At 37.7% G+C, this 16,332-nt stretch overlaps 3 protein-coding genes across 3 annotated transcripts; 1 reads left to right on the forward strand and 2 right to left on the reverse strand.

Annotated features, from left to right (window-relative positions):
- Nucleotides 1–189: 189 nt before the first annotated feature.
- LOC126380890 (THAP domain-containing protein 2-like) lies at nt 190–1,872 on the forward strand. The gene is made up of 3 exons (XM_050030474.1): nt 190–515; nt 752–932; nt 1,131–1,872. Exons 1-3 carry the CDS (start codon nt 436–438, stop codon nt 1,575–1,577), a joined length of 708 nt encoding a protein of 235 aa, XP_049886431.1. The 5' UTR covers nt 190–435; the 3' UTR covers nt 1,578–1,872.
- A 1,145-nt stretch (nt 1,873–3,017) lies between these two features.
- LOC126380947 (uncharacterized) lies at nt 3,018–4,246 on the reverse strand. Its single transcript, XM_050030526.1, has one exon. The coding sequence runs from the start codon at nt 4,100–4,102 to the stop codon at nt 3,482–3,484; it is 621 nt and encodes a 206-aa protein (XP_049886483.1). The 5' UTR covers nt 4,103–4,246; the 3' UTR covers nt 3,018–3,481.
- Nucleotides 4,247–4,306: 60 nt separating this feature from the next.
- On the reverse strand, nt 4,307–9,690 carry LOC126380697 (homeobox protein orthopedia-like). The gene is made up of 3 exons (XM_050030287.1): nt 9,417–9,690; nt 5,243–5,712; nt 4,307–4,908 (listed from the first exon to the last, which is right to left on the reverse strand). The coding sequence occupies exons 1-3, from the start codon at nt 9,430–9,432 to the stop codon at nt 4,441–4,443; spliced, it is 954 nt and encodes a 317-aa protein (XP_049886244.1). The 5' UTR covers nt 9,433–9,690; the 3' UTR covers nt 4,307–4,440.
- Between the last annotated feature and the right edge of the window lie 6,642 nt (nt 9,691–16,332).

Genomic DNA, 16,332 nt, shown 5'->3' on the forward strand with positions numbered 1-16,332 from the left:
AAAGAGATAACACATTACGAGCACCAAAGACCGTATCTTTGACGAGTACAAGACGAGCACCTTTAATTTATCTGTTTAGTGACATCTATTGATTCAAATAATAATTTTAAAAAACGCAACTGACACTGACATTTCCGAGTTAATAAAAGTTCCTGGCAAGGTTTCGTAATGGAAGGATTGACTTTTTATTATTAGTCATAATTTTAGATATTTTGTATATATTTAGCTTTAAGTTTGAAAACGGATTGACCGTATCGATATTATAATCGCTAGACACCTAAAACCAAAAGTACGACATGTGGCATGTCAACGCATCGGACTTATAAATCAGGTGTACTCTGCCGCTCGACAATGATCGATCAGTCACGTTTCGGCCACCGCCGACGTTACATTAGACATAAGCTACTGCTAAAAATATATTAAAATAGTTGTAACATGGCTCCTTGTTCCATTAGATGGTGTGATAAAACAAGTCAAACATCGAGTTTGGAGAAAGATGGGATTACATTTCACCTGTAAGTAAAAATTACGGAGGGACGCTCTTTTTTGTTTTTCATCATAGTTATGACGAACGCATTGTAACAGCCATTTTGACTCTTGGTGGCGATTGATGTTGATATACAAATGCAAATTTATTCAGTAGTGATGTAGGCACTGCGTTAAATAATAACTCGTATCGATAAATCGAGCTACTTATTTTCACCTTACACTAATTTTAAACATTTTATTATCTATTTATTATTTATTTTAGATTCCCACGGCATCCTAAAATGAAAGAAAAATGGATTAATGTGACAAGGCGAAATAACTGGTTTCCATCAAAACACAGTGTGATTTGCTCACGTCATTTTACTAAAGATTGTTTTGTAATGACAAAAAGTCGGCGTCGTCTGCTAGGTTCGGCAATCCCGACATTACATTTACCTCTTCTGGTGAGTCTTCTTTGAACTTGTTGTCTTTTTGATTAGGTACTACAACCAATTTTTCAATATACCTATACGACTCTGTAAAAGATGCGATCTTTAAATAAAAAAAACTCAGTATCATTATTAAGTATGAGTTTAGCTAAATATACCTATTACCTATGATCTTCAACAATAGTTTGGGTTCTTAAAGTTTTCTATTTCCAGAGCGCAGGGGAGAAGTCGGATGATTCGAGCTCAGAATCCAGCACAGAATCCAGCATATCAACAGAATCGACGCAATCCAAAAAAAGGAAAGAATTTCCAGGAAGTCCTTCAGACTACGATTCGCCAACGGAAAAACGCTTGTGTAGGAGGATCATCGATTTAACAGAAGCAGTTTCATTAAAAAATAGAGAATTAAAAAATCTTCGAGAAAAATTACGGTACACACGGAAAAGGGTGGCTTTTTTGGAAAATGCTTTAAGTGGGGTGGACAAACAAAAAATAGTAAAGGTAGAAAATCTAGACGAACCAGAAAGCTCGTCGATAAAAGACGATTCGGCCTATATGAAGATCAGTCCCCGTTCGAGTCCACTTACAATCTTGCTAAAAAGCGATCCCCTTGATACCTCTCCGCACGGAGCCTCGCGTTCTCCTAAATCTTCGACGTGACCTCTTTCAAGCAAAATACTCACGTCACATGCGGTGTTACGTGCTTGTAATTTTATTATCTATTTCCCGAACGGGTACTAAGTATAAATACCTACTTTAGTAGGTACCTACAATAAAAACAACTAATCGACAAAATCAATATTTTTTTTTTGAAGTGAGAGAGGTTTTTTTTTCGAAACTCCTAGAAACGATAGATGTATCGATTGTTTTGCAATAGTCGGCAGCAATACTATAGTGTTAAAATACTAAATATTATAGTATTTAAAAAAAACTATCGATTGTGAAATTATCGATAGTTCAGCAACACTAGCTGCATGTATTAGTGTTGCCGAAAAATCGATAGTTTTACTATCGATAGTAAACAGCCAAAATCATCTACCCAACCGATAGGCCTATCGATAGTATCGATAGCTTTTTTTTGGCGATACTATTGATAAGCAACGATAGTATCGATACTATCGATAGTTAAAAGATGACAAACTATCGATAGTTGAAAAACAAAAAACTATCAATACTATCGATAGTATCGCTCTTCGATATTGCGCAAACTATCGATACTATCGATAGTTTCGATACTATCGAAAGTTTTGTACGATCGATAGTGACCTTATTTTCGATAGTATTGAATGTAGCATTGTGTGGAACAATTCACACCATTTAAAGCTCGTATTTAATATATTTTATATTACGTGGGTGTTTTTGCAGTGGATATTTGGTTTTGAAGTAGGTAATTCTCTAAACTTAAAAAAACACTGTTAAGTGGAGTGGATAGGATTTTTTTTACAATACTATCGAAATTAAGGTCACTATCGATCATACAAAACTATCGATAGCTTGCGCAATATCGAAGAGCGATACTATCGATAGTATTGATAGTTTTTTGTTTTTCAACTATCGATACTATCGATAGTTTTTCATCTTTTAACTATCGATACTATCGATTAATTATCGATACTATCGTTTTTTGGTAAACTATCGATAGTTCGATCGAAAACTATCGATAGGGCACTATCGAGCGGCAACACTAGCATGTATCTAAAGATGGACAACCTACTCTGTAGGAAGAATATTGTTACTATTATGTTTCCCTTAATGATAGTATAGATAGATGGTTTTCAAACTCAATTATAAGCAAAACAAGAAAGTGAACTATTGTAAAGAACAGCAAAATTGGATATAATAAATATTGATACAAAACTTGCGGAATATTCTCTAGGTGTTCTTTACCACTTTTATAGAAAACTTATACTGCCTATATAAGTTCTACTGCTGGGCACAGGCACCACCCCTTATGTGGAGCATACTCCACAACCCTGCTGCATTGAAATTGATTTTACCACTTCTTAAGTACCAAAAAACAATTTTTATTTATAATTATTGAATCTAAATGTTTAATGCTACAAGTTAACGTACCTTTTGCAAAAAAAAAACAGCAGTATAGATAAATCAAATCACTTTAATTTGTACCAAGAACCTTAATTTTTATAAGAAAAAAAGTTTGGTAGGTATTACTTTATACCTAATACCCATACAAATAGCACTGCTAGGCAGTTAGTTTAAACTTAAAATACAGCTTTCTAGTTTTCCTTATTACAATCTAGTCAATGACATAAGAAAAAAGCAACTCAAATAATAAAATCACATGTTAATACTCCAATCTACAAAACAATCACTTGCACTTAATAAATCTTCTTATAAAATCAATTCTATTATAAATACAAGATTAATTTGACAGCAGGACATAATGAGAAAAACACCAGGAGTAGGTATTACTTTGACAACTATCAAATTATACAAGCATTAAATATAATAATGAAAAATACCTCTAGATATAACCAATTCAATAAAATCTGTTTAAATCAGAGTACCAAAACATAGCTATATATAAAGAACCTATGTTAACCTTATACCAAATTAACAATAGGAGTAAAAAGTTCATAAAGTCTTTCAAATTCTTCCTTATATTGTCTCACTAGGTCTGGCTGTGACGTCACCGCAACATCCTCCCAATTACCATTCAGTGCTTGGTTTGTCCAATTTAATGAACCCATCATGACAACAGGCACTACATCAGGATTATCACTGCATGCATCCAGCAAACAGAACTTGTGATGCATTAAGTTTGTAGACTTCATCCATCGCACAGGAATCCCTTGCTTTTCTAGCTTCTTCAAACTTGATCCTGATGAAAATGCCATGTCAGCATCAAGAATCAGTCTTACCTTCACTCCTTTATAGTGCTGTTTTAGTACTACATTTGTAATATCTGAATTTGTCATCACATACATGCAAATGTCTAACGTATAACGTGGTGTGTTCAAATAATACAAAAATCTCTCCATGCTTTCAGTAACCATACACCGGGAATATTTACTTTTTTTCATATTCCCATTGTTTCCCGGCGAAAAGAATATAGCTTCATGAATCTCTTTCCGAGGTGACTTCTTTTTCATGCTAGTATAAAAACCGTACACCAAGTATGAGACGAGAGCGATAGAAATGCTTAAAAACACTTTATATGTCATTATACACCGCCGTACTTCACTTAGTAGCACCTGATACAGTCTTAATTTAGTAGATTCAAGATTTCCGATTTCCAAATAAATGTTTGCTTTATTTTCAATTTCTAAAGTTTACAAAACTACGGAAAATAATAAAACAACCGGCAAAAAAGTGGAATTGACATTGACATTTTATTACTTTTAATCATTATTTGTCGAAAGAGAAGCAAAGAGTTTTAGATATACAGCCAAGTATGGCGCAGTCCTTTTTCTTATGAAACGTTAATTTTGAATAACGAAATAAATGAAACATATTTCATATTGAATAATATAATTTAAAATATTTAAATATAATGTTATAATCATAGAGTAATGTTATTAATGCTGAAATCATGTGGTCTCAGTCTCAGATTAAGATTATAAGAGCTGTGATGAGCCGGTTGAAGCGATCCACTGTAGCCGCTGATGATTGCGCACGATCCGTACGCGTTATCCCCAGTACTCCCATAGCCCGCCATACTCTGTCCCATCAAAGTGTTGGAATTCTGTACGTACTGTCTATTTGCATTCTGCATCATCAAGGAATAATCATTTTGATATAAACCTGGGTTCGCAATAGGCAAACCTAGGTTGAAGTTCAAATTATTGGTAGGGAAGTGATGCAGCCAAGGTTCCTTAGGGTTTCTGAAATCTTGCCGAGGGTCTGTCTGGTGCGGGATCCCGATGGGCACAGGGACAGGCTCAGGAGTACTATGACTAGTGGAACTACGACTTGATAGAGCTGAGCGTTCGTTTCTTCGAAACTTGGCGCGTCTGTTTTGAAACCATACCTGCGAAAGAAGGAAATAATTTATTATATCTCCAGATTTTACTATGTCGCCCCTAGCATTATCCCGTTTTTCACAGGGTTCGCTTACCTAACCTGGATTTGACAGGTCCGGCTTTTTACAGAAGCGACTACCTGTCTGACCTTCCAACCCCCGAACGGAAAACCAGCCCAATACAGGTTAGATCACATATCTCCGAAAATGCATTTCTGGGAAATGTGGGTTTTCTCACGATGTTTTCCTTATTTACATTATTTAAACTAAAATGACACGCTCACTATTTATTAAATAGACATTAAAGTACAATTTTTGTAGAACGCAGCAGTAACCACCTTACCTGCACTCTGGCCTCAGTCAAGTTGACCCTGGACGCCAGGTCTTCCCTCACGAACGCGTCAGGATAGTGCGTCTTCTCAAACACCTTCTCCAGCGCAGCCAACTGCTGGCTCGTAAACGTCGTCCTATTCCTTCTTGGTTTCTTTCTGTCATCTCCTTTCGTCTCCCTTTCTTCTTCCGACTCTTTCTGTACTTCTTTTCCCTTGGCCTCGTCTATCTTCCGTCTCATGTCTTCATAGGCCAGCAAGTCTGGTCTGTATTGCCGTTGTAGGTCTTTGGAATACCAGGTCAAGTCATTCTGGTAGGCTGGGTCGTAGCCTTGTCGACCAGCTGTGAGGTGATGGAGCCTTAGAAGGCTGTCTTCGTGGCATTTGATCATCTGGTACAGGTTGTTGTCCTGGTAATTCTGGGGAATATTGTAGTGACTCGATTTCGCTTCGAAGGTTTTTGGGTCTTGCCTTGTGGAAGTGTCTGTAACAATAAAGCGTCAGGTAAGCGAAGCGAAATGATGCAGGAGGAGATATAATTCTACGAAACGACTAAAGTTCTTTTTTAGTACTGCGATAACTTCACATCGTAATTCTAAAGACACAAAACATAACATAAAACTCACATACTTGATTCAAATTCTAATGCACAAGTCCAAAGTTAAATACGATTGAACGACGGTTACAGCCTCTTGTCAGTGGTTAGAGCGTTGGGCTCACGATCTGGAGGTCCGGGTTCGATTCCCGATGCGGACATTGTCGAAATCACTTCGTGAGACTGTCCTTTGTTTGGTAAGGACATTACAAGTTTGAATCACCTGATTGTCTGATTAAGTAAGATGATTCCGTGCTTCGGAGGGCACCTTAAGCCGTTGGTCCGCCAATTAGCCGTTACAATCATCTGTGCCAACCCGCAGTGGAGCAGCGTAGTGAAGTATGCTCCATACTCCCTTCGATTGATTGAGGGGGACCTGTGCCCAGAAATGGGACGTAATATAGGCTGTTTAAGTATGACAGTGCTAAAGTGACCTTTAGAATAATGAAGAGACAATGGATCGTTTTGAACGCATGAGAATCTTCCCGATCAACCGCGTACGCACCGGCGGGCGCAGTGTATAGATCCTTGTTGTGCGCAAACGCTGGTAGAGCGCGAGCGGCATATGCGCAGGGCTATCGGTTACACGCCTCAGGCAACTAACAGCACACGTGGAATACGTTTTTATGCTCGCCTGGTCTTACGATAAGTGTTTCTAGTGTTTTGTAATATGAAATATAACCAGCAGGTAATCCGGTAGGATATGGGCAAAATACTTCTGACCCTATTTCGCGGGCAATAAGTTTATTTCCTTTACTTTCAATTAATTAGCCATTGGTTTAAACGAAAGCCAGGGTGTTCTCCAGAGGGATGACAAATATTTGAATTCTGAATTCTGCATTGGGATTTGGTTTACTTTACTGACAACAAAGCGCTTCGCATCGTCCTTCATTATGCGCACTGCTAGGGAGTGGAATTCTTTGCCGTCTTCTGTATTTCCGAATGCATATAGCCCGGGTGCTTTCAGGGCCAGAGTGAATAGACACCTTCTGGGCGAGCTCGTTCCATCTTAGACCTCGTCAATGGCTTCGGGCAAGTCTGGGGCCAAGAGCAAACCCATCAAAGGTAAAAAAAAACTTTATCGAAATTAAAATGGAGAGCGTCGCGTGCCGATGCGAAACCCCGTTACCGGACTTGCAATAAGTTATTAATTTATTATATACATAAAATATAATGTAATGGTAGAGGCATAAATAAAAGTGATTGTTGCTTGATATGTGATCAAATTATATTGCTTGTCCTTATTTTGATCAGAAGTCGGAGTCCATTCCATCTGAGGACATCCAGACGTACGGCGGGTTACCATCCTTACTTGGTTGACATACCACTAATCCGCACAAAGCGCTTCGCTTCATCCTTCATAATGCGCACGGCCAAGGAATGGAATGGGCTGCCGGCGTCGGTGTTTCCTGACTCTTATAACCTGGGGTCCTTTAAATCACGGGTGAATAGACATTTTCTGGGTAAGCTCGTTCCAACGTTGATCTCTTCTTCTTGTGGAAGAACGAAGTCAAGAGCAAACCCATCTTAATTAAAAAAAAAAGAATAATAATGAGTGGAAGATGTGTTGTGCCTGACTGTAATAACAAAGGTCATCATTCATACCCAAAACCAAAGATAAAAGATGCATATGGAAGGAAAAAACTATGTACAGCCAATTCCTGTTAGATAAAACTAAGACACACGCTGCCGCTGCAGACGCTGTGAGCCTGTGAGCCACACTCGGTAGTCTTATATTACAGCTCGATACAGCTTGCCATCTGTCACGTTGGTCTAAGAGAAAGCTCGGTGAGGTGTGTTTAGTTCACTTTGCGATGGATATACCTCTGACTGCTCCAATTGGGGTAATAGTCGTGAACTTATGTTATGTTGTCAAAATATTGTGGGCTTAGGTTAATAGAGAAGAGGTGAGCGTAAAAATTCTCAGGAAGCGGCGGCGGCGGCGTTGCGGCGTCTTTCCTTGGGCGGTTCCACATCACTTTTTTTCATTTATTTAATGGTCAATTTAACATTTTTAAATCTACGTCATTTCGCAAGGTGTTATGGCTGAAGAGAAAAAAAGACAAGAAACTGCAACAGCAACACATCTTTTAAATCAATGTACACATTTAATACCAGCCTTTTTTATCATTTAGGTAATCATTAATCTTATAATAAGCTTTTTTACATTACAAGTAAGCTTCACATGAGCTTTAAATTTATTTTCTGACTAACTAACTTCTAATTTGCCAGGGACAGGTCTGAATTTGATAATTTTTTCTTTGAACCTAGGTGTAGTTTTTTATATTATTTAAAATCAGTAACATCTTGAGTGGCGCAAATAAATATTTTATTTTTATTTTATCGAAATATTGTGGTTTAACGGTATCAGTCGTTTACCTAACTATGAAATACTTTAAATGAAATAAATACTAAAAATAAAATAGGTACTTTTGCCTCTCAAAATGTTTCTGATTTTAAATGGTATAAAAAAACTACACCTACAAAAGAAAAAATAATCAAAATCGGACCTGTCCCTCTAGAGTTAGAAGTGAAACCCTTCATTGACTCCACTATAGTACTTACTAATTTTCGTCTATCCGTCATCCTCGGACTCGTATCGGATAAGAATTGGACGTAGTGTGAAAACCTTTCGGTCTCTATTAATTATCCAGCTATCATTTTCTTTCGGTAAGTAATAATTATTCTCATCGCAAATATTTTGTTCACAAAATACAGAAGATCATTATTAAAGACTAAATTCAAAAATAATATCCAAGAATGTTAAAAAAACACACTTGTAACCACACATACCTATTATGCTTAAATATGCACATGCGTGGTTGGGCTACGGTGTCATCCTCTGGGGCTACAGAGCAAGCTCACCAAAACATTAAGCAGAAAAAAAAGACTTACTTTAAGTACTTATAGGTAACATCAAACTCGTAAGTTCGAATGTCCTTATAAAATCCAAACCCCATTGTTTAGGTAACTATTGTGTCTGGAAATCTCGACCTTAAGAGGTTAAGCAAACTGAATCTTGCAAAACACATTTTCATCAATTGTTCGTCTTACTTATCAACAATACCATCTACATATTGGAAATATGCAAATTTATTAAAAAACATCCCGTCTTTTAAAAAAAAACGAAGTGACTTTCCTACACCTATTCGCTTCGACACCAAGGCAAATTAATAATTGATAAATTCTAAGCTAGAATTACACACCACGACCCCATTAGCAATGTCCTTTAAAATATACGTATTTCTACTTATATATAATAAGCTCCCAAAGTACGTAACAGATGGAACTAAAGCTAATTTATTTATAAAAAATCTAAAAACAATGGTAATTAAAAAGAGCTAGGTATTACACTGTAGAAGAATTTTTAAATGATAAATTTTAATACACACTTCTTGTCTTCCCTTCAACGTTGCTGTTCTTATGCCTATGTAACACCTCATTGTACCTACGAGTACCTACTACATGGAATGCAATAAATAATTGAGTATAAACTGGCGTTTGTATAGGTACTTAATTACATTGTAAGTACTCGTCTTAAAATCCAATTTGCTAGTTATTAACTTCACAAGATACTTATTGATAAAACTTACCTTTACTCTGTTCCATAACAAAAACTGCTACTCAGATAAATCTACACTAAAATCGTCCGTTTAGAAAATAAAATTTATAAATTATTACAGGTTGAAAACAGTCACAATAATTTAAAATCAATTCAAAACTGGACAAAGATCACGATCGGACGGCGGCGCAAATAAATTGTTATTAATTCACTACCTTATTGAATTACTTTATTTAATTAAATAATTCGACTAACTTATCCTAATGTGCGAACTAATGGAGTCTGTACCCCGATCTGGCTTCTGAAACGTCTTGAAAACATGTGTGTGTCTTGAAAAAAACTTGCAAGATTTTGAACACACCTCTTAAAACTTTAAAAGCTCTATTCTCATTCATAATGCTTCGAGTGCAAGGCCTAAATTCAAACTACCTCTGATAATCATCATGAACTTTTACATGCCAAAGCAAATAAAACTTTAAACAAGAGGATCTGGATTTCTTTTAAAATAACTTATAGTCAATGGGTGTTTCCGTTGAATTCTAAATTGAATCTTAGTATGCACATAGGCGTGGCTCAAAGAGTTCCCGCCCGCTCCTTGAAAAAATAAAGTAAAAAATTAAAAGTTTCTTTTTTACGCGGCAAAAGATTTTGGGGCAATAATTGACAAGTCACCGTGTATTATTTATAATAGCCGAGTTGTAAATGAATATAGAGCGTTTCAGTAATTGGTTGTGAAAAGTTTATGTTGTTCAGAAACTAAGCGCGGATGTCGAAATTAGAAGTTTACGATGTCTGGAATTAGAACTTAGTGAAATATAAGCATTTCCTACGAAGCTTCTGTTTTTAGGTGCAACTTTGTCTATTTCTCGAAATTCCGATCTTGACCCTTTCATTTTATTTAAGTAAAAGTACCTAAGTACCTAGTTTGTACTTTTTTTATTAATGAGGCCTAAATGAGGACGTCCATAAGGTATATACAATAATACTAGTCACTTTGACCAAACCAGAGTAGTCGGGTAAGTAGGTACAATTCCTGAACTTTGTTACGTAAGGTTACTTATTTGACTCTTTTTTCCTTTGACCCGAAGTGGCGCCAGCCGAGTGGCATGGTCCAGTATTTATTTGGTGCACTGCAGGCTGATGGGCTAAATATTACTTACCTACACATATCATAACATAAATAGCCTATATGCGTTCCACTGTTGGCCACAGCCCTTCCCTCAATCAACCAGAGGAGGAATGAAGCGTACTCCCCACGCTGTTCCATTGCGGGTTGGTTGGTGGAGGATATTGTCGAAATCACTGTATGAGACTGTCCTTTATTTGGCTAAGACATCACAGGCAGGTGCTTCAGCACCTGATTTCACGATGATTCCGTGCTTCGGAAGACACGTACCATTGGTCCCGGGCTACTAAATATTACTTACACACATACATATATTCATACATAAACTCACGCCTATTTCCCACCGGAGTAAGCAGAGACTACGGAATTCCATTTGCTTCGATCCTGACACACTTATCTCTTGCTTTCTCCCACATTCATCAAAATATTACCTACTTACTTACCTTCTGAAAGATTGATTGATTGATTCTGATTAATTTATTGAAACCCTCTTAAAATCCACTATATGATTATCTTATATTTCCGCCTTCTTCAAACTAAGTGCTATTGCCAATTTGCCACAAAATTTTGAGTAGAGGTGTGTTCTTTATTGAACGCCAATCTCTGCGTAATTTATTTAGTTTTTCACATTGAGTCTAGCCTTTCAAAATTTTAACATTTCTTATCTTTAGTATTTACTTAGTTATCAGTTTTTTGATACCTACCCGAATTCAATTATAGATAATTGCCAAATCACCTGCCAATAATTATCATCAGCCATCATCTAATAATTCTCGCTGTTTATAAACATGAGAATGTAACTCATAATATAATAATAATAAAATAATACGACTGTAACATCTGAAGCATCCGTTCAGCGTGCCGCGCCGGGAATAGAACCGGCGACCCGTCGCTTTGAATTAGTGTAAAATCTCGAAAAACGTGCTTGTGCCAGACGCGATACTGAGAGTGTCCCGTAGTATTTGTTTTTCAGAGTTCAACATAGTTGGTAAAGAAAACCCAGTGGCAATACAATAAATTCTAAAATAAAGTTGTACTTAGGTGTGTAGGTATAGTTTTATCTTCCTATTTTATTTTGCGTGCAGTTTGTCCAGGGTTTAGGGTGTAAGTACTGACCGTAAGTACGTAGGTAGATAACCGTGGTACTTTATGGGTAATGTCATGACAACGTATTTTGGTAGGCAACAATGCTACGGTAGCAACGTACCTACTTTTTTCAAACTGATATTAACACGTGCTTCGGAAAGCATGTTAAGCCATTGGTCCCGGCGGCTTGATGGAGTGTGTTCTATATCCCCTCCGGTTGATTAAGGAGAAAGGGAAGATAGGTATAGGTACCGAAGTAGAATAAGTTGTTGAAGGACATCGATCTCATAAAACAAAAAAAGAAATCGACTAAACGTTCTATATTGAAATTCAAAAGCAAACGCGCGAAAGTGTCATGGCGGCCATAATTGGGGGTGACAGTTGTCTGGGCGCGCTCGGGACAGCTCGTTTGCGCCCGCGCATAACGAGTCGCTAATCCCGGCTTGTTCTCTAATAATAATATAACCGAATAGACATTAAAGCAAATGTAATTTAATTTACTGTTGTAATCTTGCCAATAGAATTATCGGGCGTCACTGCTTATAAGGTGCGCTCGCTTGTTATTTGTGTTTGAAGATTATAATGACGAGTGACTTTATTTTCGCTAGGGCGTTTCTTTTGGCAGGAGAAACAGAGATAGAGTCAGCTGCTTTTTCAGAGCGTTAAAATTGATTTTGATTTACAAGCACTAATCATACTTATAATATATGATGGTATAGATTTGGAAATGCTTCTTTCCTCAAATGAACCAGCGGGATTTGAACTCCGGTTTGGTACTAAGGTGTCTAGATAATTGTACCTACCACAGAACTTATCTATTGTGGTATGACTAATATCGAATAAATTATATAAATAAGTAGGTAGTAAAAATCAAAGGTATTCAAAAATAATATTTTTAAATATAAGTAGCTCAAAATAAAAGTGGAAGCATTTTTTACCATCCTGGCGCCTGCGCACTACGCCTTCCGGATGCGAACACTTCGCGAATCGCACGACCCGTTACTTCTAAACTCCATTAATTTGATACAAACGTCAACACAGGAGTGGCTCGCGATGAGTCGGAACCAAACATGATGGATTGACGGCGTAAATTAGTTTTTATGGAGCGACATGTGGGTTGGAGCGTAATTGGCCTAATTTCGGAACTACTGTGATTGGAACAGCGGGAGGTCTATGACGGAAGCACGTTACGGACACTTTTTTTTTTAGTAAAACGTCTACAAAAGAGCTTTCTATTACGACTTGGTAGGTATTTTTCTATTTTACTTTACACTAGCTTTTTTTTAGAAATCATGATGAGGTTAGTTTATCTTGCGACGTGTGTACCTGTGATTAGCCCAATTGGCATAAGTACACTTAGCTTAGTTTGTGTTATGTTACTTTACACCCAGCAACAACAAGTAAATTATACATATAGGTATGTATAAGTAGGTAAGTATTGTAATTTTAACATTGTACAGCTTTTAGCCTAAGTAGGTATTTATTAAATGCCGTCGGGAACTAATCTATAAAAATGACGTCACACTTATGACGTGACGTGACGTCAGTGATGAAGCTACACTCACACCCCGGACACTTCATACAAAACATTTCATTTTACACAGACACATTGATGTTATCGTACACGCACATCTGTGTGTGTGACGTCTGACGCCATACGATTGAACACTAAAGTGAGACCCAGGGGGTGAGGTACACCTAGCTCAGCCTCTGGTGGGGAGCGGAGAGTTGCCGTTCTATACGTAGTATTATTCCTTATAAATATTAATAATAATATAACACTTTTATTGCACACAAATTCCTTATCTATGTTTAAATAATACAAGATCCAAGCGTTTGAGTCCTCCTGACGTATAGTAATGTAGGATTATACATTAGTGCCCAACTCCTGACATAAGAACCAATATGACAGAAAAAGTAGAGCTAAAGCATTTCAAAATAAATCTGAATAAAAACAATATAATAAAAACACAAAGAACGACCATACTAATATAAAACAACAATATATCATCAATTACGCCGTTCTATATGCGTACACGCACGTTAATTGTTTGTGGAATTTCGGGTGCAAGTGAATTGTTCGTTGAAGCGCAGCGCCGCGTGCGGTGTGACGGATGGCGCCGGTGAGTTGCTGTAATTGTGCGCCGGCGCAAGGAGACGCCATGTTTGATGGAAGTCGTGGACATTTTTTCAATGTTTTGCATTGCGGGGAACACAGCCGAGGTATCAATCAGGTTCTTACATGATAGACTCTGGCACGCCATGTCCAAAAGTATCGACTTTATTTTTTTATTAATTAATCACTAATCGCTCACATGTTTGAGGTCGTAAGTACATTCGATTGAATTCTCATCCAATAGGTACATAAAGCTTGACTAGACTGGACTTATTAAAACCATGGCGTTCAACACTTGGCTGGACAAATGAATAACACTGAAACACTGATGGTTCTAATCGCGGCATTAAACGCAACATTATAATAATAATAATAACATTTGGGTAACGTAACAAATCAAAGTGTATTATTTTATTGAAACCTTTTTTTATTCATTTTTTGACGTGACTTATTGTACTTTTGTTTCCCTCGGATGGCATTATTCTCACTTCACATAATTACACTTACCTACCCACATTGGTTTTAAAATTAGCTAAACCTAAAACAAAAAGATTTGTCTCGATATCTTACAAGTGTCTCTTCCTTTTGTCCCACAGCGCGGAACGTTTATGGTCACCATACCGGATGCAGTGGTGACAAATGATTATGTTCACGGATTATTGGCGCGACATCCCTGCTGATGGCGCGACCACACCGCGGAGATCCCCATCACTCATAATATTACATCTTTACGGAATTACTAAATTAGTGTCTCGAACCGGAGTAAAAAACTACGCTCAAGTAGTTAATAAAAATTCTTTCATTTCAGACTAATTCAAATTCAAATATCTTTATTTTCAGACTATTGTCCATAGATGTTAGTAACATAGTACTTAATAGTAGTGTTAGTAGACAAATATTTATTTATAAGGAGAATATAACACAAATTAGGGCGAAGGACGTAATATACGATCCCGACGACCCGATTACTCTAGCCATAGAGGCAGCTAATCAGCTCGCGACACCAAACACTTCAGGACCCCGATACCGACCCCGCCAGCGTGGTCGACGATTTCCCTCATTCAGCGCTTATAGCTATCGACCCGCTAGGGTCGATTAATTCTTTCAAATATTTTTCCTCTCAGAGGACGCCCTGAGCCGAGGTTCGCGCCCAACTGGGCACCCTCAGGCCTGTTGTCTTAAACGTTGTACCGGGTGAGAGCCTTCAGCGCTCCCCATTTGTCCGGCCAAGTAGTTAATGCCATCTGCGGCAAATCTACAATAAGTCACGTCAAAAAAAAAAAAAAAACAAATTAGAGCCGCCTAGTGCAGCGGCAACCATCGCGCCATCAATGGCGACTCCCAGCGTTCCACCCACACACCCAGGATGCTGTTGGAATGGTGCTCAATTTTGTTGGGGGAGGAGGGGTTTAACGTTCGTGGGCTTAAGTTACTCAGAAATCGGCTAAGGACATCATAAAGTTCATTCTCTTTTCTATCATAATGTATTTAGGATTCCATTGGCTGCTCCGTATTCGCTGCAACACCGAGGAAGTCTTCTTGCGTTAATGCCCTTTGAGCCATACCTATAATAGCTAAGTCACGTAAAAAACAGGAGTAAATGTTTATTGGATAGATAGATAGATAAAACACTTTATTGTGCACAATGGACACACGATACAGAAATAAGGACAACATATACAGAAAGGCACAACACGCGGCCTTAGGATGTCTATCAATGATTAAAAGATAAGAAGATTAATTGTAATAAAATTCAACTTCAATGAGGGACTTTCAGGCTACGTCCCCCAAAAAATATAGATGGCGCTGTACAAAGTTGCCTTCGTTTAACCTCCTAATTTCATGGATAGCAGACATAAAACACCTATTGCCCATACCCATTTATACCCAATAAATGATGACCCTTGTTATTACACCCAGACACAACACATCTTCCACCCATTATTATTCTGATCTTAATAAAGAGAAGCAATAATATGTACCAACAAAATTCTATACCACATCTGATCCAAATATCAAACAAAAGAATATTTTTATATATGCCCCTGCCATTACATATTTTTTTTGAAAAATTATGTACTTACCCGAGCAATGAGAAAATAGGTAATTATCACGTTAAATCTGTACAACGCCATCTATATTGTTTTTGGGGAACGTAGCCAGGAAAGTCCCACATTGCGATGACAGAAATCGTTTGTGTGAAACCATTGTAATTTCGATGACACTAAATTATTGTTGGCAATAAATAAAGCTAGAAATGTAGGTTGAGGCAACACTCATAAAACATGTGTTATATGTATAAGAACAGCCTCCGTAGTCTAGTGGTAAGAGCGTTAGGCTCACGATCTGGAGGTCCGGGTTCGATTCCCGATGGGGACATTGTCGAAATCACTTTGTGAGACTGTCCTTTGTTTGGTAAGGACTTTTCAGGCTTGAATCACCTGATTGTCCGAAAAAGTAAGATGATTCCGTGCTTCGGAGGGCACGTTAAGCCGTTGGTCCCGGCTATTAGCCGTAAAAACACCTCCACCAACCCGCAGTGGAGAAGCGTGGTGGAGTATGCTCCATACCCTCTCCGGTTGATTGAGAGGAGGCCTGTGCCCAGCAGTGGGACGTATA

Source organism: Pectinophora gossypiella, chromosome 3, assembly GCF_024362695.1.
Source record: "Pectinophora gossypiella chromosome 3, ilPecGoss1.1, whole genome shotgun sequence".
NCBI lineage: Eukaryota > Metazoa > Arthropoda > Insecta > Lepidoptera > Gelechiidae > Pectinophora > Pectinophora gossypiella.